Here is a 26845-nt window from a genome sequence, read left to right on the forward strand (position 1 = left end):
AATTGCTTCCAACCCCCCTAGGTGACTTCTTCTTCTTCCTGTGGGTCTGGCCTCAGCAATGGAGGAGAGAGAGGGGATGTGAGGGGCTCCAAGACACCTGGCAGGCTCCAGTGTGGAGGGCCGCGGGCCCCCTGTCCTTCGTGAAAACCTGTTAGTGGAGTTGCCTCAGAAAGTTCTCTTCTAGAACCTAAAGATGTGGGATACCCCTCAGCTCAGTGTCCCGCTGGCCATCACAGAGTCCACTCCTGGAGGCTGCCGATGCTTTCCTACTTTACTGAAATCCAGCCCTGACCCTGCGGTACCCATGCCTGTGCTATGGCGGCCATCTGTGCACTCCTGCAGCGGCAGCCATGGGCCAGCCTGGACGCTGGGTCCCCTCCTGGGCTCTGATGTCCAGTCTAACAGGCCCACTTCTGACCTCTGCATGTGCTGCACTGCTCGCTTTGGGTTCCGTCTCCCTTCCCGCCTTTCACGGAACCCCGCCCAGCAGCATCCTCCTCCTGGTGGGGTGACCCCAGGGGCGTTTGTTCCCTGTGCAAAGGCATCTGCTCTGCATCAAGCTCCTGCTGCATGCCAGACGCTCAGGAGACTGTCAAGAAGCTGGACACGGGACCAATGTCTGGACTCTGTGGACACGGTGGCCAGCAACCTCTGCATGATGAGCCTCCCAGCCTCCTGCGGGCTCGGGGTGCTAGGCGGGTCTCACTCATGCCTCTCTGCTGCCCTGGCTCCGCTGCCTGGGACTGAGCTCAGCCTGGCTCCCTCTCAGCAGTGGCTGTGCCCAGTCTGCTCTGCGCACCCATCATCCTGAGCCCGAAGCTCCCCAGCACAGTCTCCTCACGCTGGAAGGCAGGAGGAAAGAGACGCCCCATGGACCAGACCCGCCCTGTGCCTGAGCAGCATACCCACCAGCGTCTACTGGCAGAGCAGGAGGGCCAGCTCCCCTCTCCCTCTAGGGTCCTGGCTGGGCCCAAGCTTGGATCTGACAGAGGTGGATGAACAGGAGGAAAGCATATGGAAGTTCTAAGTCTCAGGTGACACAGGAGGCTCATAAGGAGCCGAAGACCCAGAGACGTGGCAAACCTGCGTGCTTTTCCATCAGGCTGGAGAAAGCGCGGCTGTGGAGGCAGCTCAGCTTCGTGTGGAGCTGAGGAAGAGAGCGATCCTGACAGCTCGGTCTGCACAGGGCTCTCCGCCATGACCGCCACCCAGCAGTGCTTCTCTGGTGCAGGGAGGCTGTTTCACACAGGAGCTTCTTTCCTTCCTTCAGGAAAGAAAAGTGAGGATGAGAACACCCTTCTCACATGGACGGGTTTTCAAGGGCCTTCAGCCCAGAGCAATCCTTATGTGGAAATGGCACATTCAGGGCGATGCTTTCTGCCATCCTTCAAAGCCGCGTGGCTCAGCCACCATCCATGAGATGGGGAAGTACACCCAGCTTGTAGTGGGAGATGGGGCCAAGCCACCTGGCCAGGTGGGGCAGTCAGGCACATCGAATGCAGAAGGTGACAAAAGTTGTGGGGAGGAAGAGTCAAGCAGCACGTGGGCATTGGGAATGCGGGGTGGGAGACTGCAGTCAGGAGGGGCTCAACGGGAAGGAGGCATTTGCAGGAAGAGCTGCAGGAAGGTGGGGTGTGACTCTAGGCAAGTCTGGGCAAATGAGATGGGGCAGATGTGCAGGGGGTTTTGAGGAACAGCCCGGAGCTCTGGGGCTGGAGTGCAGTGGTTGGAAGAGGAGGAGGAGGTGGGGCCTGAGAAGGGCCGTGGGGCAGGATGGACGATGGAGCAAGGTCTCTGTGCAGATGTGGGCTCCTTCAGTGACGGGGGGCCTCACAGAGGCTGAGTGGAGGAGGCCAGGGGCTCTCCTTTGACTTAAAAGCATTGCCGGCTTCTGGTTAGAGAACAGTGCCTGCCTCCCATGAGCCTTCACTGTGATGGAGGTGAGGGGGTGGCCTGTTCACTCCCCTCCCCATCTATGCAGTTCTTGGTGACACTGTTTCTTGCTGATTCCTGTTGACAGGCATCCTCTGCCTTTTGAATCTGCAAGTTCAACGAGGAGAAACTTCCCGCCTCGCTGGGCACTCAGTTCTCAGCACAGCCCTTGGTTGAATGAAGCAGGGAAAGCCAGCAGTACCCACGTGGCAGGCAGATTCCATGGGGACAAGAAAGAGAGGGGTCCTTTCCTAACACTGCAGGTTCCCTGGACGCGGGCAGGCAGTCCCACAGCTCCGTGGCACAGGTCCTTCCTCTGTGCAGCAGGGCACTCTGAGCAACAAGAGTGACCCAGCCTACACCGTGGGGCGGGGACAGCTGAGGTGGTTGTGAGTGAAGTGTAAAACAGGCTGGGCCAAGCCCAGTGACCAACATTACATCCCTTTAATAACTCAGAGTAGCAGAAAGTCATGGTTCCGCCGAGTCGTTGCTGAGAGCCCACCGCCCAGCAGGTGCATTTGGCAGGCGCACCGGAGCAATTATTAGAAAAGGGCAGCCGTGTGGTGTTCGCTGCTCAGGAAGTCAAACCTTCTTAATTGAACCTGCTATAGTGTCCGTGTTCTCTGGGTTCTTCCCTGGACACCCCTCTCCTAACCTACCTGCTGTCCACAGAGCCACCATGCACTCCCCTGCTGTGAGGTCATCTCCCAGCGGATGCCTCCAGAACAGCCTCAGCTCCAGCCCTTCACCCAGCTTCAGGGACCACGAACAGAACTGATTGCTACACAAATCCCCCTGGGCGGCCCAGCAACAAGACCAAGCGGGAAGACCCAGGTCCCCATCCTTCCTCTCCTCCAGTTTTCCCTGGACTCACCGTCAACAAAGACCACATCCCGATGGGCCGAGGGACTCAGTGGCTCCTGAACAGTCTGCTTGGGCCCGCTCTGCCACTTGCCAGCTGTGGGACCTGGCATTCCTGAGCTCTCGGGCCTCCATTCCCCACGTGTCCAAGTGGAGTCTCTTCAAGCTGTTGGGAGGGGAGAGGGCAGTCATGGGGTTATTCGCCAAACAGGTTCTCTTGGCACTTCCCCTCCGTGCAGGCCAAGTGGAGGCAGTGAGATACAGAGACAGGGGAGCAGGCCCCGTGCCCCAGGCCCTGAGAGTGCCCAGAAGGCCCCTGGCGGGAACCGGCACCCTGACAGCACTCAGTGGCGCTTCCAAGGAGTGCCCAGGCATCATGCCAGAGCCCCCTCTGCTCAGGTTAACGGCTTTCATCTTACTTCCTAAATATCTGATGTTCTAATTTTTCCTCTTCCTCCAATATCAACACCTTTTTTGAAGACGGAGAACCTCCACCTCTTCCCAGGGCTCCAAGGACCCACACTGCCCAGGACGCACTGTCAGGGAGAGCAGGGTCCCCACCCTGCCCGGGTCTGTGCAGCTCCGTGCCCACCACCGGTCCACTGGGGGAGATCAGTCGGTGTTGGCTGGACGAACGAGGAATGTGGTTTTTAGATTGTATGACTGTGCTTCCTCTGCCAGGCTCATCATCTGCTGTGGGCTCGAAGCAAAGCCCTTGAATTAAATTTGTTTAGAAAGCACCAGAAAGTCTCCATTTCCATTGAAAAGTAATTTGAAAGGTGTAGAGTTAATAACAGTGTTCTCGTGGCTTTGGGGACATGATCTTGAGTGTTGCTAAAAGTGGAAAAATCTGCATGAGTTAGAAGAAAAGAAGAAATGCTGGTAGGAGACACGAGAGCCTCCATCGTCCCTGACACGTGGTCACCCCGTCTGTACCTCTCCCTCCCCACCACGGGGTCTAGCCCCCGCTTTTCTTACTGGGATGCCATAGCAATGTCCAGGAGTCTCCCTCTTTCTTACTAAGTGGCAAACCATTTGGTACACAAGGCATAAGTTTTGAAATATAAATGCTATTATTTTCATACCTTCTTAAAATCTTATATTGACTTGCCTTTACCTAAGAGCCAGATTCCCCAGCATATATCTGAAAGTCTTCATGGCTACTCCACCTCCTCAGGTGTCAACTTGCTCTGCTGCCCTGTGGTCTCTGTGTCCCCACATGCCAACTCTTATTCTTTCTCCAGAGATGTCCAGGCATTCATGCCCAAGGGCCTTGGCACTGACTGTTCCTCCCCTGGAAACCCTCTTGCACCAGACTATGGGCAGTTTGCATTCAAGGATCAATGTGCTTGGGCTGGGGATATAGCACAGTTGGTAGAGCACTTGCCTGACAAGCACAAGGCCCTGGGTTCAATCCCCAGCACCACAAAAAAATAAATAAAAATTAAAAAAGAATCAATGTGCTTGACCCCTCAGGTCTTCCCAGACCACCCATTGGGTAGCAGTGCACCAACAGATGCCACATGACTCTGTGTAATTTTCTTACAATCACTTTTTACTAGCTAGTATCTATTTGTTTGGTTATTATCTGTCCCTTCCAAAGGGAAGAACTAAGGCACCCTATGACCTAAGACAGTGCCTGGTATATTGTGGGCACTCAACAAATTTTTGGTCACTAAGGGAAACATTATGTCCTCTGTTCTCTTGCTCTCTTCAAATTCTGTGTCCCTTTTCCTTTCCATTGGTCAAAGTCACAAGCCCTGAATATTCTCCATGCTGGAGTCAGTTTAACCAAAAAAAAAAAAAAAAAAAGACCTGAATGGAAGATAATGGTGTCTTCAATCTTGAAAAGTAGTTTTAATGGCTTAACTCAAAGCCAATAATCTATTGCATTCCTCTGAATACTGCCAAAATTGTTGTTGGCTTTCTCTTCATCCCTATGCATTCTTAGCCACTCCTTCAGTCAATTGGTCCATGAGTTGGGCATTTACACAGAATATGCACGCTTTCTGAATATCAGCCATAGGCCAGGCGCCTGGGACACCAGAAGACAGCCCTTGTGTTTATGGGGCCAATACCTCCAGCAGGAATAAGCAAAAGTGTTCTGTGAGGGTTGCTCGATGAGTAGCTCGGACCGTGGGCCACGCAGTCCTGCCCTGAGCTCAGTTCTGCTATTGCACCGAGATGCAACCACAGACCGTCTGTAGTGTGGCTGTTCCAGCAGCTTTGCTTACGAGAACAGGCTGCAGGCCAGATGGGGCCCCAACCACAGTTTGCTGACCTCTGGTCTGGAGAGAACACAGACGATTCAACATATGAACAACTTTGTGTGTAGGAGCACAGAGCAGGGCCGGCCCAGGCAGGGCCAGCCCAGGCAGGACCAGGCAGCCCTCCTCCATGTACGCCATTCTCCCCCAGTGATCAGTTGACCTGGATGGAAAAAAGTAAAAACAGCTTTAAAATTAAATTAGGGTTTTGGGGTGTAGCTGAGTGGTAGAGCAGGTGCTCACCATGCACAAGGGCCTGGGTTGATCCCCAGCACTGCATGGATGAATCAGTGAATGAGTGAATTTTAATCAAATTTTAGTTGTTAAAAGTTATTTAATATGTTTTGTGAGTTGTTTTGTTTTGTTTTGTATCACAATAACCTTTCTGATTGACCTTATGGATTCTGGATCAGGACCATATATTCTGGATCAAGGCCGCCCTCTCGGCAAGTCTAGCAGGGAGGGCAATTCCCCAGAAATCTTCTGGCCAACTGTTGCAAGCAACACATGCCTTAGTTCAAGAGGTCATAGAAACTGGAATCCTAAATGGGACCTACCTTTCACATATAAATTCCAGTAGGGCTCAAGTTCCACTGGCTTTTGATAAAAAAAAGATGTATGGTCTTCTAAATTAAAAGCAACAAAATCCCTGTATCATTTCACAAATCCTCACACCATAGAAACGGGGGTCCAAGACCAGCTCACACCACCCTCCCCAGGGTCCTTCCTTGACCTCCAGCTGCTGATGAGTGGACAGGCAGCCACGTCTGCACCAGTTCTTGGGTTTATACATGAATTCATCAGAATTTGTGTTATTATGCTATACCAATTTTAATTATTTTTAGGGAAATATTTTGGAATGCTATGTACTACTCTTGTAGATATTCTAGAAATATTTAAATATTTCTAATATTTGAAATTAAATTGGAAAAATTACTATCCTCCACAAATTCTTCCATTATGTTAAAAATTTAAATGTTGAATCCATCTAATGATATTTCAGAAATTTCACAATGACTTACTGTTTCCATGTTTTCATTGTGGAACTCTTATGATATGGACGATTGTTTAGGAGGGTTCTTTGTTTCAAGCTACACTATTTCAGAAGGTCTGGTTCTTAAATGTTTCGCTGATGAAAAGGATAAAAGATCCAGCATTCTATTAGCATTCATTCACTCATTTTAAGAATGAACTCCAGACCGATATGAAATCATCTGTGCAAGTTTTTTTGTGAGCTGGCAGCAAAAGATGTATCTTTTTATAACCACTCTGTGTCTGCAATAATTTCTTATGTTAAATAGCTCCTAACATTCACAGCCACTGGACTGGTTCTGAACACATTAATATTTCCTGTCATGAGATTTGGGGATACACCAGAACAATTTATTTCACAGTGGGGTTCTTATCTAAACAAGATCTGTCTTCATATCTTTCTCAATTTAGCAGAATGCTTTTGCAGTGGATCTGGGCATTATCTGCTTCAAGCTATTTTTCACAGAGGAAAAAACAAAGACAAGATACGTTCATGAGTTAGTATGCACTACAGACAGGATCTCCAACAGCTAAATAGTTGTGCCACTGTGGCTCTATGCAAATGATATGACCCAGAAATGAGTTTATGTTACATCTACCTTCAGCTTTTTTGAGCTATATGTATTGACAGTTTCAGTAGAAGGTGCCCTGAGACTAGTTCTGAAGCACTTGGGCACATAATTTGGAAGATCCTTGAAAAAAAACTTCTTTTAACTAGAAGATAGGAAGGTGTTAGGATGAATTTTTTATGATATGCATTTTTCTCACATGGATTCTTTGGAATTTTTAGCTTCATGTCTCATATGCAAAAACTTCATTATGATGTACCTGCTATTTGTAATTTTTTATCAGCATCTGTTCAGTAGTATAAATGGCCTAGCAAGAAAAGTAAGGATGCTACTGGTAAAGCAAATCATTTATTAGCAAAGAGGACTAACCACTTGGCTTTTAACTCACTTTAGAAAAAGAAAAGAAGATTAATTCATATTTCTAATATTTATGGCTCTATTGTAATGTTTACAGCCTTCCCCTTCAAGAAGTTAAATGGTTCTGTTTGGGTTCAACCTGCCAATAGTACATTGGAAAATACAATGCATACGCCAAGCTAAGGTCAAGGAACGATCTTCCAAGATTGAAGTCATCTAGAGGAGATTCATTACCCATTAACTCCCTCTGCAACTGTGGTTCACATTTTTATTTTGCATAGTCTACTTAGTGACTCCAAATGTTATGAATAAAAGGACCCAATATTACCCCACTTGAAGCATTATTTAAATCTAAAGAGACCGGTGTGTGACTTGTGGAAGCAAGATCCTTGCTTTTCTATCTCACGGTTAACTTGGGGAGGAGTTTGGAACTTTGGCAAGGCTGAGGGCTTGAACACAGAGAGCGGGGATCCCCGATGTCACCCCGCCTTTTTCCATGAGCTGCTTTTGTGCATTTTCCTCCAGTTTTTTGGTCAGGCCAACCCACTCTTGCCCTTTTAGGCAGTTTCGTTGCCTCCCATTAGTTCGCAGACTTGGTGTCCTCAGGGTTGGTCCACCCTCCTGAAGGGCAACAAGGACCCTACCTGCCCACTTCCCCACGGGAACCTGCACATGAGCTTCCCAGCTGGTATGTGGTTCCTTGAGTCAGAAGAACAACCTGGGTTCATAAAGCTGGCGGAGGACACTGCACGTGGCATGTAATAAAATGCCAAGCCCAATACGGAAGCAATGATCTCTGCATTTCTGCAAGCACTGAGGGATCAGTGTCTGTGGGGAGTTGCGGAGGCGGTCAGACTCCAGCTCGCCCAAAAAGCTTCTGGAAAACAAAGATGGGAACAACGTGCACATAGGGATGGGTGGAGAAGGGACAGCAGACACCAGGCTGGCCTGAGAGAAGCAGAAGATTTGTGAATGGAAAAGTGGAGACCCGTTTTGAGGCATGGTAAAGCTCGTAGAGGGCTCCAAAAGGTGGACACAAAGCCGGGGTCCTGAACACCATGGCCTTGGGTAACTAGTTCATATTGTGGGGCCAAGAGCCCCCCTGATGAAAACCACCCTAGAACAGTTTCCAGGCTGTGCAGATTGGCCTGGGTGGAGGTGAGGCTGGGAGGCGGGAGGTGGAGACGGGCAGAGGCTCGCGGCCAGGTGAGCCTGGAGAGCTCACGCTGCACCTCACGCTGCACCCGCACTCAGGAGCCTCGCCCTGGGCTCTGGAAAGCATTGTGCTTTTGCCACTCTGTGTCTTTCCCCAAGCAATTATGTAGCCCCTATTTTGCAGGTGCAAGTAAACATTGAAAAGAAATATGCCTGAAACAGAAAAAGCAGCTGCTACTTGAAATTTTCATATTTCCCTTCATGTCAGCATGTGGGACATAACAATGCAGCTAATTTAATAGGGAGCTTTTAAATAAAGCCCTGAGATCCACAAGCAAATGCCACAAGATGCATAAAACCAAGTCCTTGCCCAGGAATAAAGTTATACATTAGTGATAGGGACATTCGCAGAGTATTAAGGGCGGAGATCAGTGGGATAAAACTTTGGAACAGATGCTGAGGATAGAAATTCTCTTAAATTCAATAACATTTAGTGCCACAGATGGGAAATTGGATCACTGAATGCAGATTTATGATGAGAAGAGAATTGTAGGAGAGGAGATGCTACGGTTTACATGTGGGATGTCCCCAGAGGCCCATGGGTTAAGGCCTGGTCCCCAGGTGGCTCTATTTGAAGGCAGTAAACATCTAAGAGGCAGGTCCTGGCGTAGGCCAGTGGGGAGGTGCCTTCAGCAGGTATAGGGGGACTCTAGCCCCTCTTTCTTCCTCTCTTTTGTGTCTTGACTGTCAGGAAATAAACAGGCTTCCTACACCACCTAGTCCCACCATGACACATTGTGCCACTCGAGGCCCAAAGCAACAGAGCTCATCGATCATGAACCTCCAAAACTATGAGCCAAAGTTAAACCTTCCTCTTTATAAGCTGACTTATCTCAGGTATTTATTACAGTAACAGAAAGCTGTCTGACTCAGAGATAGAGGCCATATTTTCTTAATCCTTTCTAACACACTTCTGATATCATTTTATAAAGTATTTCCTCAAATTCTTTATAAATGAGAAGATATTTAGTTTATTCAGTATCTTCTCTTTCCATTTCCTAAGTGCATTGAGATATGAGCTATCTTTGGACTCCTTCCTCCAGCCCCAGAGACAGATAAGTGATCTCTAAATTCATCTTTATGGTAGCACTTACCACGCTATGAGAGAATGATTCGCCTTAAAGTCCTGTAGGACTGTGACCTCCTTGTTTATTCTTATGGGATGGTAACATAACCATGGCATACAGTGACTGTCCTACAGTACTGGCAGGGTGGCTAAGTGGACAATGTAGACATAATGAGTTTGTACTGTGGTATGCTGTCTACACTCAATACGGGACTTCTGCAGGTAAGTTCAGAGGACCAAAGCAAACCCTTTTCTTGTGGAGCAGAGTGGACTGGATGAAAGATCAGAACATGTGCAGAGGAGGCAAGAAGAAACTGGAAAGGGTGGTTAATGAGCTTGTTCAGAATCTGCCAGGGCCTTACCAGGACTCCAGTTCCAACACACTAATGGGCAAATGAACTGAATTCAAGATTTTAAACGTGGCTGCTGGGAGGAATCTTGAAGGTCACTCAACTGTTGAAGCCTGTTTTAATTTCTAAAAGTCGAGTCTATCAATTAGTGTCTTGGACCAGGGGCCTCTCTAGTGACAGGATTGCTCACTTGGCTAACTCAAATAATGAACTCCTATGACACATGCTGACGTGCCTTCTCCAGCTGTCCAGAGGCAAGCGCTGGGTGGAGACTTCTTTGCCAGTTGTGCGTTTAGGCAGTGAGTAGGTGATTTTGCTAAATGCTGATTACACTACAATGCATTGCATTTCTGATATTTCAATTGCTTTTATTTATAAGCACTATCTGAAAGGGATTTGACATGACAGTTGTCAAGAAGGTAAATTCAAGTTATTTAATGGAGTAGATTTTATTCTCTAATTATTTTTTATCTAATCAAATATTTTATTAAATTCCCAGGAGTCATAGTTCATCACATACAGAGAGTTTGTGCAGAGCTTTCAAAAATCTCTTCCTGGGGCATGACATCTATATTAGCATTGCACAAACTAAATACAGCAAAATCAACATGTGAATTTTCAAGGGTCAAGTTTTAGCTACATTGAAAGATTTTTTTTTTTTCCTGCAAGTGAGAAAAGTTTATTTTTGTTTCCTCAAGGGATTTTTTACTTAAAATTTTAATTTATATTTGCATTGCTTTCAGGTGATTTTAATATGCTCTCTGATACTGTGCTTCCTGTGCCCCTGCTCTATTCACTGGGGCAGCTGAAGAAACCTGCTACAGCATTTGCCCTGCACACTCTGTACCTTTATAATATCATGCTCTCCTCTCGACTTCAAACGTTGTATCCATCTTCTTGCACTGGAATTCTGATCCTCAAATGCCACTCACTACTTTCATGAATTCTTTTATGCTCTATTATCTAAATCTGACCTTTCCTCCTCTGAGCCTGCATTAGTAAACGCTGCTGTGTAACAAATTTTCACACCACTTAGTGACTTAAGAAAACAGGGAATATTATTTTGCAGTCTCAGTGGGTCATGAATTTGGGAAGGCTTAGCTGGATAGCTCTTTCTCCAGGTAACTCATGAAGAGGTCATCCAGGGCTGTGGTCATCTCTGGGCTTGCCGGGAATGGAGGAGCTACCTTAAAGAGGATCCACCTAAGCGGCTGTCACATCGATGCTGGCTGTGGGCTGAGACCTAGCTGCTCACCACGAGGACTTCCCCAGGTGGCTGCTTGAGTGTCCTCGCAAGGTGACTGCTTATGGTCCTGGGGACAAACAGTGTATGAGATCACAGACGGGAACTGGAGTCTCTTCTGATGTCGTCCCAAAGTCCCAGGTAGTCATCTCTGCATTTTTCCTGTGATACAGAGATCAACCTACTCAACATGGAGAGGTCATGGGTGAACATCCTGGAGGCTGCTTCACAGCCTGCTAACATTTTCTGCATCTCTAGCAGAACTTAAAATGCCATACCCTGTGTTACAACTATTTGTGTCCTCCTGCCCACTCCGCCAGCTTTAGATTTCCTTGAAAACTTGGAATTGTCCTTATCTTTACATATCTCGACATTTCTAGCACCTTGCTGTGGACATAGGTAACATCGGGAAGCTGGAGCCACAGCCGCTCTCTCAGTGAGCGCGAAGGCAGACTCACTCACAGGGAGGAACTGGATGCACTGAGATGGAAACAGACGGGGGTCACAAATGAGGAAGACACCGATGAGACTGCACGTTAGGAGATAAATATGAAGACCTTAGTGTCATTGTGCAGACTAGAGAGCTAATTTTACCAGAGTTCACATGTCTGGAGTACTGTACAACAACAGTATGACTTTGTACAATATACATGGATGGCTTGACTTTTTTTTAATAAAAACTCCTTCAGTTACATTTAATATTCTGTGAACAAAGGGTCTTTGGATTATTCCTTTAACAAAAAACAGAGAAAGCATTGCTCACAAATAACCTTCCGGTGGCGTTAAGTAAGGCACCTACGATTCTCTTCACGTGTGATGGAGAACTTTATTCGATCTTTGGTTAACTGCTCTGTAACCTGGCTCATTCAGGTAAAACCATTCCTAGGTTGATCAATTAACATCGACACATAATTTGAGCAAAGGGCACAGAGGAATGCTGGGAGGAACGACAGGCCCCGAGAACAAGTCCTGGCAGGTCCCCCTCAGAAGTGCCGCTCCCTCCGTCCCCTCACTCCCTTCCTGGAGCCACGGCCACATGGTAGTGCAGTTCCTGAGCAACCTGGCTCTGAGCTGCTACGATGGCCTCCACGAACTTCTCTCTACTTCCAGCTTCTCTCCCTCCAAACTTTTCTCAGAGTTAGACGAAACTAACATGTTACTCCCTTGTTTAAAAACAAAATGTTTTAAACAAATGTTTAAAAACAAAATACTACGAACTGGGTAGCTTACACACAACACAAATTCACTTCTCCAGTTCTTGACGTTGGGAAGTTCAAGATTCAGAAACTGGCAGATCAGATCGTGGGTCCAGGGAACCTGCTTCCTGCTCCTAGGTGGCGCCTCCCCCTGCCCTCACAAGGATGGGGGCTGAGGAGCCATCGGGGTCTCATTGCTCCAGGCATTCTCCCACTTATGAGGTCCCCAGCCTCCTGACTAACACCTCCCCAAGCCCCAGCCCCAGTACTGTGACTTTAGGGTTACAGATTTCAGCACATGAATTTAGAGGGACATAGCATTCAGGCAAGAGCTAAAACCTTCAGCAGGCCCGGCAGACTGGATTTGCCTCAGGTCAGACTCATACCAGAGTCTGCTGTGTCCTCAACCCTCCTCATCTCTTCTCCCACTCTAGTCCCTTCACTTAGCTCACCTGATTGGCATTCTGCTTAGAGAATTCTTCTCCATGTCCATGACCCTGCTGCCTAGAAACCACATTTCTGACCCAGTACCAATCTCATTCCTTCCCATCAGCTCCGGCTCCCTGATGGAGCCATCCTGACATGACAATCCCGTCTCCTGACATCTCTGCTGCCACGGTCTGTGATGACATATCCCTCCTTGTGCCTGTCCATGTGCATCTCATGTGCCCTGTGCTTGTGTGTTATCCAGAGCTTAGGCCACGCGTACTTCGCAGAGTCTCTAGGACACCTATATCTAAGTGCCTACATTAGCCAAAGAAAATGTTCAATAGCAACTGAGTGAACAGCCTCAGTTCAAGCAGAGAAACTATGAAACATAGCCAGGGACTACACATTAGTGTTCTATTCACCCTCCCACCAGGGCGCCCATGTCTTTGGCGACTCACTGTCCTGCACTCAGCTCTGTTTCATGAGGTGTGGTCGCCATCATGTAATTCCTTCTCATTGAATGTTGGTAGCTGAAGTAGGAACATATGGAACACTTTACAAACAGGCGAGGCTAGTATCTGCAGCACATGAAGGATGAACTTTGGAGTGAAACTGAGGAAAGGTGAAGGGAGAACCACTGGCCTCAGAGAAAGTTCACTGGAGGTTGTCAGTCTTGAACTGCTCCTGGATTCAGCGTTTGGGATTGAGTGGAGAGTCTAGTATTATGCCTTGGACATGGATGGTGGAGAGCGCCTGGCTAAGTAGAAGAACTGGAAGTCCTGGACTCCGTGAGGACCGTCCTGACTAGAGATGCCAGAAGGCAGGGTGGACTGGGGAGGGACAGTTAAGTTTTGGAGGATTGATATGGGGCGCAACTTAAGAACAGGCCGATCACCACTGAGAAGTGCAAATATGAGAGTCTTTATTAAGCCGGCCGCTGACTGTCTCACACAATGCCCCCAAAATGGCTCTTGGGAGAACAACCCCGACCACAGGGTTGTAGGGGTTCTTATACCAAAAATCACATCAATCATAAGTGTCTGTTGCTATGATTTAAAATTACAAACTAACATCATGAGATCATCAACAGGGGGAGGTGGGTCAAAACGACCCTTACCTAGGTACAAACTAAAGAATGGACTAACATCCACACAATCACCATTCACATGGTACATTGTTTAGGAGCAATAGGAATCAAAAGAGAGCAATTTTTCTTTACATAGGAATTGTCATTCTGTGTTGTTAAACATGTCACACTAAGTAACTGATGATGGGCACAGAGGAGGGGTGTTCCCATGGGAGAAGCTAAGCAATTGTTGATGGGTACAGAGGTGGGGTGTTCCCATGGGAGAAGCTTATTTCCTACATAATGTGGAGTCTCAGAGCAAAAGGGAGTCTGTTTAGTCATTTCCCTTAGAGTCTGGCCTATGACATTCTCATGGAGCCAGATCTATCAGCCCCTCACAGGATGGATCATGACATGTGAAGTTCCTAGCAAGTCATCTAGCCTAAAGGGGCGCTCATGAATCCCAGCCACTCCCCTGCCTCCTTGACCTAGCACTTAAGCTTCGTGTAGATCCTCCCACATTGAAGTAAATGGCTGTCCCTCATTTTCCCACCTGATTAATCCAATAGCCTTTGTGCAAGTGTCATGTTTATCCCTCACCTAACTTTTTAAAACTACTAGGAATATTCTTAATAAGAGATTAACAGTGTCATATCAAAAAATCTGACTGATAATCCCTGTGAAATGCAGACATTTATTACCTATATCATTGCCTACCTATCTATAATCAATGGATATACTTGCCTATAGCTTTACTTACATGTGTATATCACAACATACACGTTTGCCTATCTCTCTCTGCCTCTGTATCTGTGAGTGTAGACAAGTTGGCCATGAGCAGAAAGTGGCAGAATTCCTGGGTGACTGTCTATCACCTTTGACCTCCTACCTGTAAATTCCTTTCATTTCCAAAGAAGGCATGTGAAGGTGCTCATGTGACTTCTGCCGTCACTGCCCCTCCAGGGTCCCCCGGTGTCAGGGTCCCCCTGAGTCTCGGTAGTGACTTCCTTCGGGGGTGTTAAATGACTGTCCTCACTGGCAGCGCTGACTGCATCTCTGTGTCCTGGGCCCTGGCCCCATCGCACCTCACCAGTAAACCGTTGTGAGCCACCTCCCCGTCTTTTTGGTTCAAGTAGGCACTGCCTGAAGCCATCTGAGGCCTGTTCGGTGGTAAGGGTCATCGAGGTGAACACTGCACAAGTCCATCCCACAGGGCTCTCGAGTCCTGGCCTCGGCACTTCTCCAGCCTTAACTGCTGCCCTTGTCCACGTCACACACGTTTCTGAGATTCTCCAGGGGGCCTCCGGATGCCTCCTGGGTGGCTTTTCCTCTCCCTGCTGCTCAGGATCCACTGCCTGCTCACGTGGAGAATTTCCCTTCCTGCCCCTGCCTCCGTTCAGGGAGGGTGAAGTGGCCTGGGCAGCTGTAGCTTAATTTTGAGCAGGACTCCTGTGTCGCTTGGAAGACCTGCTTCCCGGTGGGGGCCGCACCTCTGGGCCACAGCCTTCGCTGCCTGGAGCTTCGTTCCCTGAGGTGGAAGGGGACTGAGGTGCTGATACGTCCACTGTTTTAGAAGGAGGTGTTTCTACGCCCCACACTGGGCATCCGAAACGCCCCCTAGTGTGGGGGCCCTGGAGCTCTGTGGAGTTTATCCCCCACAATGGCCTCCAGTGTGGTTACCGTTCCTCCGTCATCCGGTCCTTGTAGCATGGCGCGTTCATGAGGCAGATCAGTGGGTGTGTGGCGGATTACGCGGATGATCTCATTCACTTGGACCTCCTTGTAACTGGAGGGGAAAGTGGAATGTCCGCTGCTTCATCCCACACAAGGTAGAACTCTTCCCACGCTCCCTTCCCAACAGGGAAGAAGAACCCAAGTGCCAGACCTGGACCTTAGTGTCCTTGTCTCCTTGTCACCACAACAGTGGCTTGACTGCTTGGATTTTATCACTTTCTTTTCTTTCCTCTGCAGGGTCATCTCTGGCTTTCTTTCTAGGCTTTATATTTTCTCCAGAATTTACCTGTGCTGATAGCAGAACCGGGGCCTCTAAGGCTCAACCAGCTACGTGAAGTGGAGAACATTTTCCACACAGCTTGATTATGACAGGGGAAGGAGACTTCAGAGCTACGTAGGGTCACAGGATGAGTATGCATGTCAGTGCATCCGCACACGGTGACATATGCTAAAACAGGAAAGCATTACGTCTTACCGTCTTCAAAGGAGAGCAACAGGAGGGAGAAGGTCGGCCTTCAGGGCGGTCAGTGCCTAATGACCTAGTGCCCTGGGGATGGGAACACAGGCCCGAAAGGACTTTGGTAGGTTCAGCAAGGTCATGTGTATAAACACGTGTGGCCTCTCGCTCAGGCACAGTGACCAGTGACTTGCAGATCCACGGCATCAACCTCCAACAGGCATGACTCCACTTGGTTTTGTGTTCGACATTGCTTTGAAATAAGTGAGATAACAGAATTTTGAAAATATTTTAATTGTTAAGAAATCCTCTTCTATGATATTAATATTTAATTTTGTTTTTCTAGAAAGTGCTTTTGTAGAGAGCTCTGATAGCTGCTTAGCACTGAGTATGCAGTGAATGTGTTGATTTTGTATTTTTTTGTCATTACATAGGGAATAGGCTTATCTAAATTGAATCCAGCAATTTTCTCACTGTTACAAATGCCTCAGAACTGATCTCAAATTAATATATTCAATTTGTCTCCTTTTTTGACATAAACACAGGTGGTTGATTTGCAAGCAAAGCTACATGGCTTTCAGGAGATCTGTTTTCCTATGACATGTTTTAAAGGGATCCAAAACTTAAGGATTTTTATGTATTGATTTCTTAGTAATCTTCCAACCATAATTTGAAGTTGAATATTTGGATAGGATGCAGAATAGACAAAATCTTAAAGTAGAAAAATTCCTATTGCCTGATCTCTTAATTCTAACTTCTGCTTTTCTGTTTGCCAGTGACTGCTGTCTATTCTTACTCAGGTGCAATTGAAACTTCCCTTTGACTTTGGGGAAGTCCAGATTTTATACTTCACTGAAATTCAATTCAAGGGGCATTTATTTAAAACCTACTAATGCCTAGTACTATGAGAATATCGATGTAGCAGACACAGTATCTACTTTCAAGGGACTCACAATCGGTGAGATGATAAACACGTCAATACCCTGAGGTCATGGTAGGTCAGGGGAAGCAGATGCCGTGGATGGGGTGGTTCGGTAAGTTAAGTGGAAATTATGCATCAGGAGAGACTTCTAGAAAGAGATTAGGGTCAAGCCCAGGTCTGAACAACTGGTTGGTAGACGTACTGATAGAGAAAGGTACTGTTGAGAGACCGACGTCCTGTTTCCACAGAGCACCTCTAGGGACTCCCGATGTCCTGTGTCCACAGGGCACCTCTAGGGACTCTAGTGTAGCCCAAGTCCCAGCACAGAGCGTGCTCTAAGCCACCAGTGGGATTGCAGGCACGTGTGGTCTTTCTGCCACTGGAGGCACCCCTTGAAATACCTTCCCTTATCCACACAGGAGCCCGGTCCTGGTTTTCCAGTGCACCCACCGCCACGTGATCTGCTTAGACTGCTTCCACCTGTACTGCGTGACCAGGCTCAACGACCGGCAGTTCGTCCACGACCCTCAGCTTGGCTACTCCCTGCCCTGTGTGGGTAAGTCTGGCTCTTCCTTTGTTCCATTTCTAATGCTAATTAAGAAGAAGAATGACTCTAAATACAAAACTATCTCAGACACGCCTCATGCTGAGCCCTAGGTTGAAAATTGAAATTTGGTCATTGCTGGACCTAAAGGATCCACGGTGAAGGCTGAAGAGTCCAGGGTACTGTGTTGGACGAGGAAATACTCCACTTGCAAATAGGCACTGCAAAGAAATTGGAAACTATCATTCAGCAAGGTTCACGGTTTGTCTGTGGGTTGATGGACACCTGCCAGTCCAGTGTAAGTCCTGGAGTTCTTACACTGGATCTAGAACGGTGTTCTCCAGGTGCTTAAGTTTCAGTGCCCCAGTGAAAGGGTCGAACATGCACCCGGTGTATGTGAAAGGACCCGCGTGAAAGAAACGAGAGCAGAATGAGTCCAAGCTGGGCGTTTTCACCGTCTAGCCTCACAACACACCCTTTACGCTCACTGCGTGGCTTTCACAGCTATCCTGCCTCATTGTGGTGACGTCGCTGTGACATGCAATGAGCCACTTTGAAGCCCACAGTGCAGAGGCATCAGCTGCATCAGTGTCAGGAGCTACCACGGTCCTAGTTTTAAAACTCCTTCACCATCTCAGAACACCCCACGCCCACAAAGCCGTCACCCGAGGGTCCCTTACCCTAGCCCCCGGCCACCACTACTGGGCTTTCTGTCTCCATGGACTTGCCCATTGTGGATATTTTCTAAAAAAGCAACCACGCAGTCTGCGGCCTTTGGCCCGCCACATTCCACCTGGCGAGGTTCCTGCGGTTCTGTCACCTCGAGGCGTGTGTCGATCTTCACCCCTTTTCACAGCTGAGTGATATGCCGCTATCCATTCATCTGTTGAGGGGCACTTGCCTTGTGTCCTTCTGACTGTTACCAGTAATGCTGCCGTGGACATTTGTGTGTGAGGTTGTGCGTAGGCGCACATGTGCACTTCCTGCAAAGGACTGCCTAGAGGCAGAAATCTGAGCTTCGCCTTTTCTAGAATATCCGACCCTCCACAGCTGCCACGCCCTGTTTATTGACGCCTGTGGTCACTGGGCTCCCTCTGCTCCTTATCCTTGGTGGCACTTGTCGTTGTCTTGTTGTGCGTTCCTACCCATCCTAGTGAGTGTGGAGCAGTGTCCCGTGGATTTGGTTTTTCATTTAAGGACAATGATGCTATATCTTCTCATGAACTTGTTTGCATTTGTACATCGGCTTCCCAGGAGTGTCTATTCAAGTCATTTGCTCATTTTCAAATAGGGTCCTTTGCCTGTCTGTGGTTGAGCTGTGAGAGTCTTTGCATGTTCTGCTTATAAGACCCTTATCAGACTCACGGTTTGCAAATGTTTCTCCCATTCTGTAGGCTTTCACTTTTCTGATAATGTTCTTTGATGAAAAAACAATTAAATTTTGAAAGTCCAATTTATTTGTTTTATTTTGTTGCTTTAGTATCAAGAATAATGGTCCACTGGCATATCTGAAGTGATGAATATTTATTCCTGTTTTTTCTAACAGTTTGCCTCTTATATCAGGTCATGCATCCATTTTGAGTTAATTTCCAATAGGTGCTGCTACATCACTGCTTATATGTCTTAATGACTAGAATGTGATTAATCATGCCTCCTGGCTTTGAAAATTGTAGTTTGAAACTATGTGATACCTTGAGTCAATAGGCGAGCTTAAAGTTCAATTTGTTTCAATACTTAATTTTCATGTCAATCATAGCATGCATATATATAGATATTTATATCTATATTTATAAATATTCCTCAAAATGACATAGAGATCCAAATGGAAGATGCAATGTGGACTTTATGACTTTATGAGTCATAATGCTCATTTTCCAGTGATCTCTACCAACAATACAGTGTTTTATATTAAGAGTCACAAACGTATGAGGAAAGCTCATTCTGTGCTTTTATATTTTTAACAGCAGCATTCAAAAGTCAATGAGCATCATGTGTAGGTTGGAAAACTCTAACTTTTAATATTTTTAGGAAGGCAATTGTGACCTGGTGAATCCTATTTTTTACTAAACCATATATTGGAAGCATTTCCAAACAACATTCTCAAGACTCCCAAGATTCTCAAGACACTTTTGATAATCAGTTCATGTCTGTTTTAGTCAGTGTGACTAAAAGACCTGACCAGTACCACTGTAGAGGAGGAGAAGTTTATTTGAGGGCTCACAGTTTCAGAGGTCTTAGTCCACAGGAGACCGACTCCATTCCTGGGGCTTGGGGTGAGGCAGGACATCATGGTGCAAGACTCCATTTGCTAGATACAAATATGTACCCCAAAGTCATGCCCCCCAATTCCCGCCTCCTTCAGCCACGCCCACCACATCAGTTACCACTCAGTAAATCCCTATGGGGATTAATTCACTGATGGGGTTAAGGTTCTCACAACCCAGTTGTTTCTCCTCTGAACCTCTTGCACTGTCTCACACATGAGGTTTTGGGGGACACCTCACATCCAAACCATAACGATGCTTCACTCATTCGTAAAATGTTGGCCTTTTGTTATAGAAAATTTCAGACACAGAAGAGTAAGGAAAAGAACACCGTGGTGAGCTCCTTGTGCGTTGACCGGGCAATGGAGTCCAGGAAGGTCGTGCAGGTTTCTCAGGGGCTCTGGTTCCCTCGGTGGGCAAAGAATTCACAGTCACGGTCTCCGTGTCACCTGAGACACTCACTTTGCTAGGCCGCTTGCAGGTTTGGACCTAGTTCAAAAACCCAGGAGACATGCATACATTTTTTAATTGTGAACTACAACATTAGTTATGTGGACTTTTTCACTTCAATTTCAGGTTTATGGAATTTTCGTTGAAAACCACCAAAATCACACATGTTGCTTTGGTTAAAAAATCCTGTTACTGAGCGAGATCACCCGCGTTATTCCCGCATCCTCCCTACCCCACTTCTTCACTCTCTAGTGTAAATCATCCTCTAGAGATCACGCTCAGCAGATGGCTCCATCGTCACACACAGCACCACTGCGGTCCGTGTAGGGGCTCGCGGGTGTCCAGCTCTTCCTTTTCCTTTCTTCATTACAAACGTCGCTATGGCTAATGGACTTGTGCGCCTTATGTTTCCATACTGTTGTCAGAGTATCATCACGATGGATTCTCTAGAACAGGGGACATGGTTTCAATGGGAAAATGTACATTTATTTTACTGTCTCCGGTTTGGATCTGGGGATGGACTCCAGGGCCCCACGCTTGCTAGGTGAGCGCTCTACCACTGAGCCGCCCAGCCCTATTTTACTCTTTGTAAATTCCCTCCTGAGAGCTGGTGTGTCGCTCCCACCTGCAATGCCTGGGAGCCCCAGGCCCTCGCTGCCTCTCCAGTGCAGGAGGTGGGACACTTTGGCATCTTTCTGGGTCACAGACTTGAGAAATGGGATTCGTGTTGCCTTTTACTTCTTGTTTTGAGCGGGTCGAGCACCTTTTCATGTGTTTGACCCTTGCACTCCTTTTCCTCCATCGCTTTGAAAGCATCACCTTTTCTCTGAGGAACAGGCCAGTCATATAGCCTTCAGAACGCCTCCCGGGGGGCTTGCCACCGATGGCCCTGCCGGCCACGCACAGGTTAAGGAAGTCAGGTCACGTGTGTCTTTGTAAAGAACATGTGTGGGTTTGCTTTAATTTTGTTAGTTTTTTGCCAAGAAATAACTTACAGCCACTGTAAGAAAACTGGGCCTGGTCAGGCGCTGCCTCACTAGAATGTGTTTGGGAGATTTTGTTGTATTTTAGTTGCGTTTTAAATACCTTTTCAGAAACTGTTTTTCACTAACTGCGTCCTTGGGGTCTCGCGGGCTCACGGGGTGGATTCCTTGTCGGCGTGGTCAGCAGCAGGGCAGGAGCGGGCCTCAGCGTGCCGTGTCACGTTTCTCCTGCGCTCCTCTCCTGAGCACGGTCCCTCATGCTGGTCATTTAGAACCAGCTCTCCTAGACGCTTGCTTTTATTTTTGAAAGTGGCTCCTGCTAGTGAGACCCTGAGTATTTGTCTATTTTGCTGTTAAAAAAGAATGGAGTGAATCAGGTAGAGGACCAGGTCTGAAGCCAGAGGCCACTGAGCAGCGGTGGGGGGCCAGGCTCCTGCCCGATGCGCCCCCGCCCGCGCCTGCTTCCTGTGTCTCCACGTGTGCACTTGTGAGAAGATGCGGTTTGGTTTACCACGCCATTGTTCTTCATGGATCATTTCAGCCTTTTTAAAACTTGACATAGCTCCTTTATAAATGTTTCCCCATGTCATGTTTAAAGAGACCCTCAAGTGGTATAGACTGTTTTCTTTAATTTTGCAGGAGCAAGCTGGACTGTCGCTAGGGTTGGATCAGCAGAGATGCACACTTCCTTTCTTCCTGCTTGGTGTCTATTGGGCCCTCTCAGGGTGACTGCCCTCCACTCAGGGCCTCTTGGAGGACAGCGCATCGCCTGGTCACTCTTGCTCTTTCCCCTCTGCTTGGGCTCACGTTGTTGGTTCTGTCCTCAATGATTTGAGGGATTATTCGCAAGTCACTTATGTGTTTTAACAGAGTTAGTCTGGTTTCTCTGTGATGGTTTATCCATCATTCTTATAGCCAAGCACAGGTCTTCTGCTGAAGGGTAACTGACAGGAGGGCCCGGGCCTCAGACTGTGATGTAGGGCACCATGCTTCGCTTAGGACATGCTCCAGGGGATCATCTGAGAAGGGCATGAGAAGCGTCCAGTATCTATGGGCCTCTGCATTCATTAGTCTTCATGAGGCTAATTGTTTTCCTATTTTAAACAACAGCTCTGTAAGTCCTGCCACAGCTCAAGAAACCAGTGAGTGAATCATTCTGCTCCTCCCTGAGGTGCACACAAAGCCTCAGAGAAACCTTGGTCTGAATCCCACTAGCTTCATAAGGAGGGCAAAACACCCAGCCCTGATGTGTCTTGGCTTATTTTAGGTAACATAGGGATAATACAGCAGTCCCTGTTTTTATCAGTTGTTGTATGAATGCATTAAAATAATGTCTTATAAAGTTCCCTTAAGTTAAATGCTGAAGAGAGTAAGCATACCATGAACACTGGCTTTTATTTTGGTTGTTATTTGAACATGCATTCCCATCTACAGTGTATCTAATAGGTATGTGCATGTCTGCGTCTATGTGAGCATTCACAGAGGAACATGTATTTGAAAATGTCTAACTGCAGTCTAGTGTGTCCTGAAACTCAATCCATAAGTCCAATAATTATCAAATAGTATTCATGTATCCATCTGTCTGGCCGTCTCTTTTCTTTGTTTAATTTGACTTTACTTTGATTTACTGAATGTAGAACAAGACACATAAAATAATAGTAAAAGTGAATTTGAAAACCAAAGCTTATCAAATTATAAACCAATGCAACAGACAATGAGGCATATTATTTGCATGGCACGGTGTTGCATCATGGTGAGAATAATAGAAGGTTATATCTGTGTCTACAAATCTTGTAAATCAAATGCATTAATACCTTGTATGGGAAGCAGAAGTGAGAGTTAATTCCACAAAGGAACTCGGAGTGCATTGAAAGAGCAGCTTCCTGGAGCCTGGGCCGCAGAGAGCTTCCAGGTCTGGGCCAGGTCCGCTGTCTGATGTAGCCAGGTGGGCATGCGACTGCTTGGGACACTCTTGGTGCTGATGGACATTTCCTCAAAGGCTCCTCACTGACCTCAGCAATCTAACCATGTAAAATGACTGCATTTCATGAGCTAGATTCCAGTGTTGTCTTTGGTTTCTGGAAGCTTAGAAGTGGACCTACTGATGAACAGTGAACCTGTTCAGAGATATCACCATCCCGGTTGAAAATGCCTAGCCAACTTGCTTTGGGCTTCCATGATGGCTACTAGCCTTTTCTGGAATCTTCCAAAAAAAATTAAATCAAGATCTACTTATGTAATTAGAGGCCTTATCCCTCAAGCCAGAGATTCCTTTCAAAGACAAAGTTCCTATACAACCCCAGAGGTGAGTTTCTCTGGAGCTGGAATCACAGTCTAAATCCATTTCTTGATTTTTCCGACCTTAGAGTTTGAATGAAGCTGGAAATGGGGCAGATCAGTGGTGAAGAGTCCTTCCAGTTCTCTTGGTGGTCATGCTCCTGCTTTGGCCTTGGCTGAGGGACTTTCTGGAGTTGGAATAAGTCATCCTCTCGGTTGGCACATTCTCTGCTGCACTGAAAGCTAAGGCGAGAGGCATCTGTCCTGTGCAGATGCTGTTCTGGAATGTTCCTCCTTCCCATGGGAGAGGGGAGCTGTTTACCCTCCCCCCCTCCCCTGCCCCCATCCACCCAGAACAGCCCTCTCCCCAGCTAGCGCTCCTTAGTCACCGTCTCCGCCACCTGGACTCATGTAATAGTATCAGGATACTGACTTCGTAAGGAAATAATTTTTAAAAATCTGAGACCAGAATCTGGGATTATTACTCAATATCAAAAAGTACAGGCTATAAATGATTCTCTAAATTACACCGCTCCCACAATAGCCAGAATACGTGCATGCATATGCACATGTATGTATGTATGTATGCATGTATGTTTATTAAAATGATCTGTATCCCAAATGGCCTGTTAATCATGTCTGCATACACTCATTTCTATATAAATGTTGAATACTTACTGCTACCAAAACTTATGTAATAAGTTTTGTTTGCTTGTTTTGCTGTAATCTAGTCTTTCAAGGGTCTTTTAATATTCATGAGCTGAACACCTTCAAAGCTCATTTTTAGACATTTATGTTCTTCACAGTGTGACTGTCAACAGTGAACTGATCTTTTTTATTGACAAAATTGTCATGGTAACTATAACTGGTTTAAAATTCCTTCCAAGTGTAAACCCTGCTCTCCTAGTGTGACCTCCTCATTAGATCGGAAACTTTTGATACTTTCTAAAGATGGGATGCTGAATTTTACTTCCCCAAGAGTCACCATGAGCAATGATCACAGCTGTCCTGAGTGCTTCCTGTACCTAGGATGCCGTTCTCGGTGCTTACAGGCCTATGTCCATTCAGTCTCCACAAAGCCTTATTGGAGTGGACATTGTTATTCTTCCCATCTTCCAAAGGAGGAATCAAGCCACACAGAAGTTAATTAAGTTGCACATCACAGTTCAGCTAGTCAGTTACAGAGCCAGAGTAAAAAGCCAGACAGCTGGGACTCTAGAACTTGCGTTGTTTATGGTTCTGTGAATGGAAGAGGCTGCAATCACAAAGCATGATATCCCAGGAAGTTCCCTGGAAAAGAAGGTCAAAAGAAAACCATCTCTGATGTTTATCTCTGTTCCTTCCTTAAACCATCTGCAAACCTGAAAAGGAGGTCTAGTTGTCCATGATTTATAGAGAAAGGAGTAAGGCTTGGGCGTGGTTCACAAAGTAAGAAACAGAGCTGAGATTTCAACCCGAAGCAGCTGATGCCAAAGCCCCATGTTCCCACCACTTGGCCACCCCGTTTCCTGCTAGGTGCTGATTCTCAAATCCAAATGCATGTTCCAGTCACATGAAGCTTTGACGATCTCATGCCCAGGCTGGGCTTTGAGACAATCATCGCACGATAACCTGTCACGGGGGGCATCAATGTTTGCTAAAGTCCTGGGCTTAAGTCTGAGAATCACGGCAAGGGTGAGCATTCTGTAAGCAACAGTTATTTTCAAGGTGAGAACTTGGCACCAGTAAGTACAAAACTACTCCCTCTGCCCAGGTCTCTTTTGTCTATGAGTGATTTTACCCAGCACAGGTCTTTCAGCAAATGCTCACCGAGTTGAAAATAAGATTGTCAAACAGGCCAAACATCCTGTTTCCAGAACCTCTGATAAACCCTTATATAAATGTATGTGCTTTGGGGAAACTTCTTCATTGTTCTGAAATATTTGCTGTCTCTTTTCTGCACCTGCTATTATTAGATCAGTGCTGGGAGTAATTTTGAAATGTCAAACAACCCTCTCTACCTGCTCTGGAAACCCATTGTCACTCGTAACTGAGCGGAATTTCACCAATTGAGGTTGATTTGGTTTGGAACGTCGCTCTAGAATCGTTCGACAATGATGATGGTGGTGATGCATGGAGTGTCACTCTAGTTTGTTCTAAGTCCCGATAACACGGATTTCCTGTGACTTCAGGGTTACAGGGGTGATTCCACCCTCCTTTGGATGTGTCTTTCTTGTTGCCACCAGTGCTGTCCAGGTGCATCTGCTCTGGGGTATTTTGTTGTTATTGTTCTTGCTCATTTTCTGTTTTTTTTTTTTTTTTTTCTCCTAGGTTACTTTTTATATAATTACAGTTTTCATCTAATTTAAAATGCATTTCCTTTCCATCAAGTGTCTCCACTCACCAACTGCAGTCCTTCGGGGGGTCATTGTCTTCACATAGCAATACTGCAGCATGAGAAAGGTAGTTATAGACTTTGGGAGGTACAAAAATATCCCTGATGCCCGAAAACTCAAAAATTCTGAGTTCCAGATAACTAGTTAGGGAGCTAAGCATAAAAAACAAGATAATTTATTTTTGTTTTTAAACATAGTTGTCCAGATACATACAAAAAAATCAAATCAATATAATTCCTAAAACCATATCAGAAAAGTAGAGAAATATGTTAAAAGATGACTCACCAAAGAAGATATACAAATGGTCAATAGATATATTAAAGTTCAATATAATTAGTTGATAACATTGCTAATTTAAAGCATATTTCTGGGAGTGGTGGCACATGCCTGCAATCCCAGTGACGCTGGAAGTTGAGGCAGGAGGATTGCAAGTTCAAAGCCGCCCTCAGTCTTTTAGTGAAGCCCTAAGCAACTCAGTGAGACCCTGTCTCAAAATAAATATGGAAAGGGCTGGGGATGTGGCTAAGTGGTGAAATGCCCCTGGGTTCAATCCCTGGTAGCAAATTAAATAAATCGAGCTCAAAATATGAAATGACTGATGCACATTCTGTAAGAATATAAGTTCATATACTTTCAAGATGCAACTTGGCAATCCATATCATAAGCTTTAAAATAGTAACAAACTTTCTAGAAGCCTATCCACATCACTTTTGCATCTGTCTGTGTCTCTCTGAAATCATGTCTTTCGAGATGCCACATCTTGTGCAATTGTCATAGTTTACATGAGAAGACCGCCCAGGACCGAACGCGGGATTTAACCCCTGAAGTGCGTGCAGCCCAAGGACAGTGCTCTTTCTGCCTCAAAATGAATTGAAATTAAATCAAGCTTCCTCATTTTCTGAGGTTAATGCTGGACTCTTCTGTTTTATGTTGGGGGTTATTTAGCAATTTTGGTAACTTTCCTTTGATTTTGATGTGTCAGGCGATATTCAGACAGGGTAGCCATCTAACTTCTCTCACCAGCGCAACCCTGAAGTTGCAGTGGCTTAACCCAGGCCGGCTTCATTTCTGCCTGTGTCATGGCCCAGTGTGGGTTGGCTGAGGGGCCCCGCTCCACCCCATCAATCAGGGACCCACACTGTGACTGCACCCTCTAGTGGTCCTGTTCCTGGGGCCAGGCGGATCCGATCAAGCCATGCTCCGCGCTGGAGATGGGTCAGAGACGAGGCCACCGATGGTGCCCATCACTCCTTCCC

General features: G+C 46.6%; 1 protein-coding gene across 3 annotated transcripts in view; it reads left to right on the forward strand.

The window, feature by feature from the left end:
* Positions 1 to 26845, forward strand: part of Prkn (parkin RBR E3 ubiquitin protein ligase) — a 1199081-nt gene that overhangs the window by 775385 nt on the left and 396851 nt on the right. For all 3 annotated transcript variants that reach the window (XM_047557058.1, XM_047557059.1, XM_047557060.1), the window contains exon 7: positions 17116 to 17252. In XM_047557058.1, coding sequence (XP_047413014.1) covers positions 17116 to 17252 — 137 coding nt within the window. The remainder of the gene's footprint in view (positions 1 to 17115; positions 17253 to 26845) is intronic.

Source organism: Sciurus carolinensis, chromosome 7, assembly GCF_902686445.1.
Source record: "Sciurus carolinensis chromosome 7, mSciCar1.2, whole genome shotgun sequence".
Classification (NCBI taxonomy): domain Eukaryota; kingdom Metazoa; phylum Chordata; class Mammalia; order Rodentia; family Sciuridae; genus Sciurus; species Sciurus carolinensis.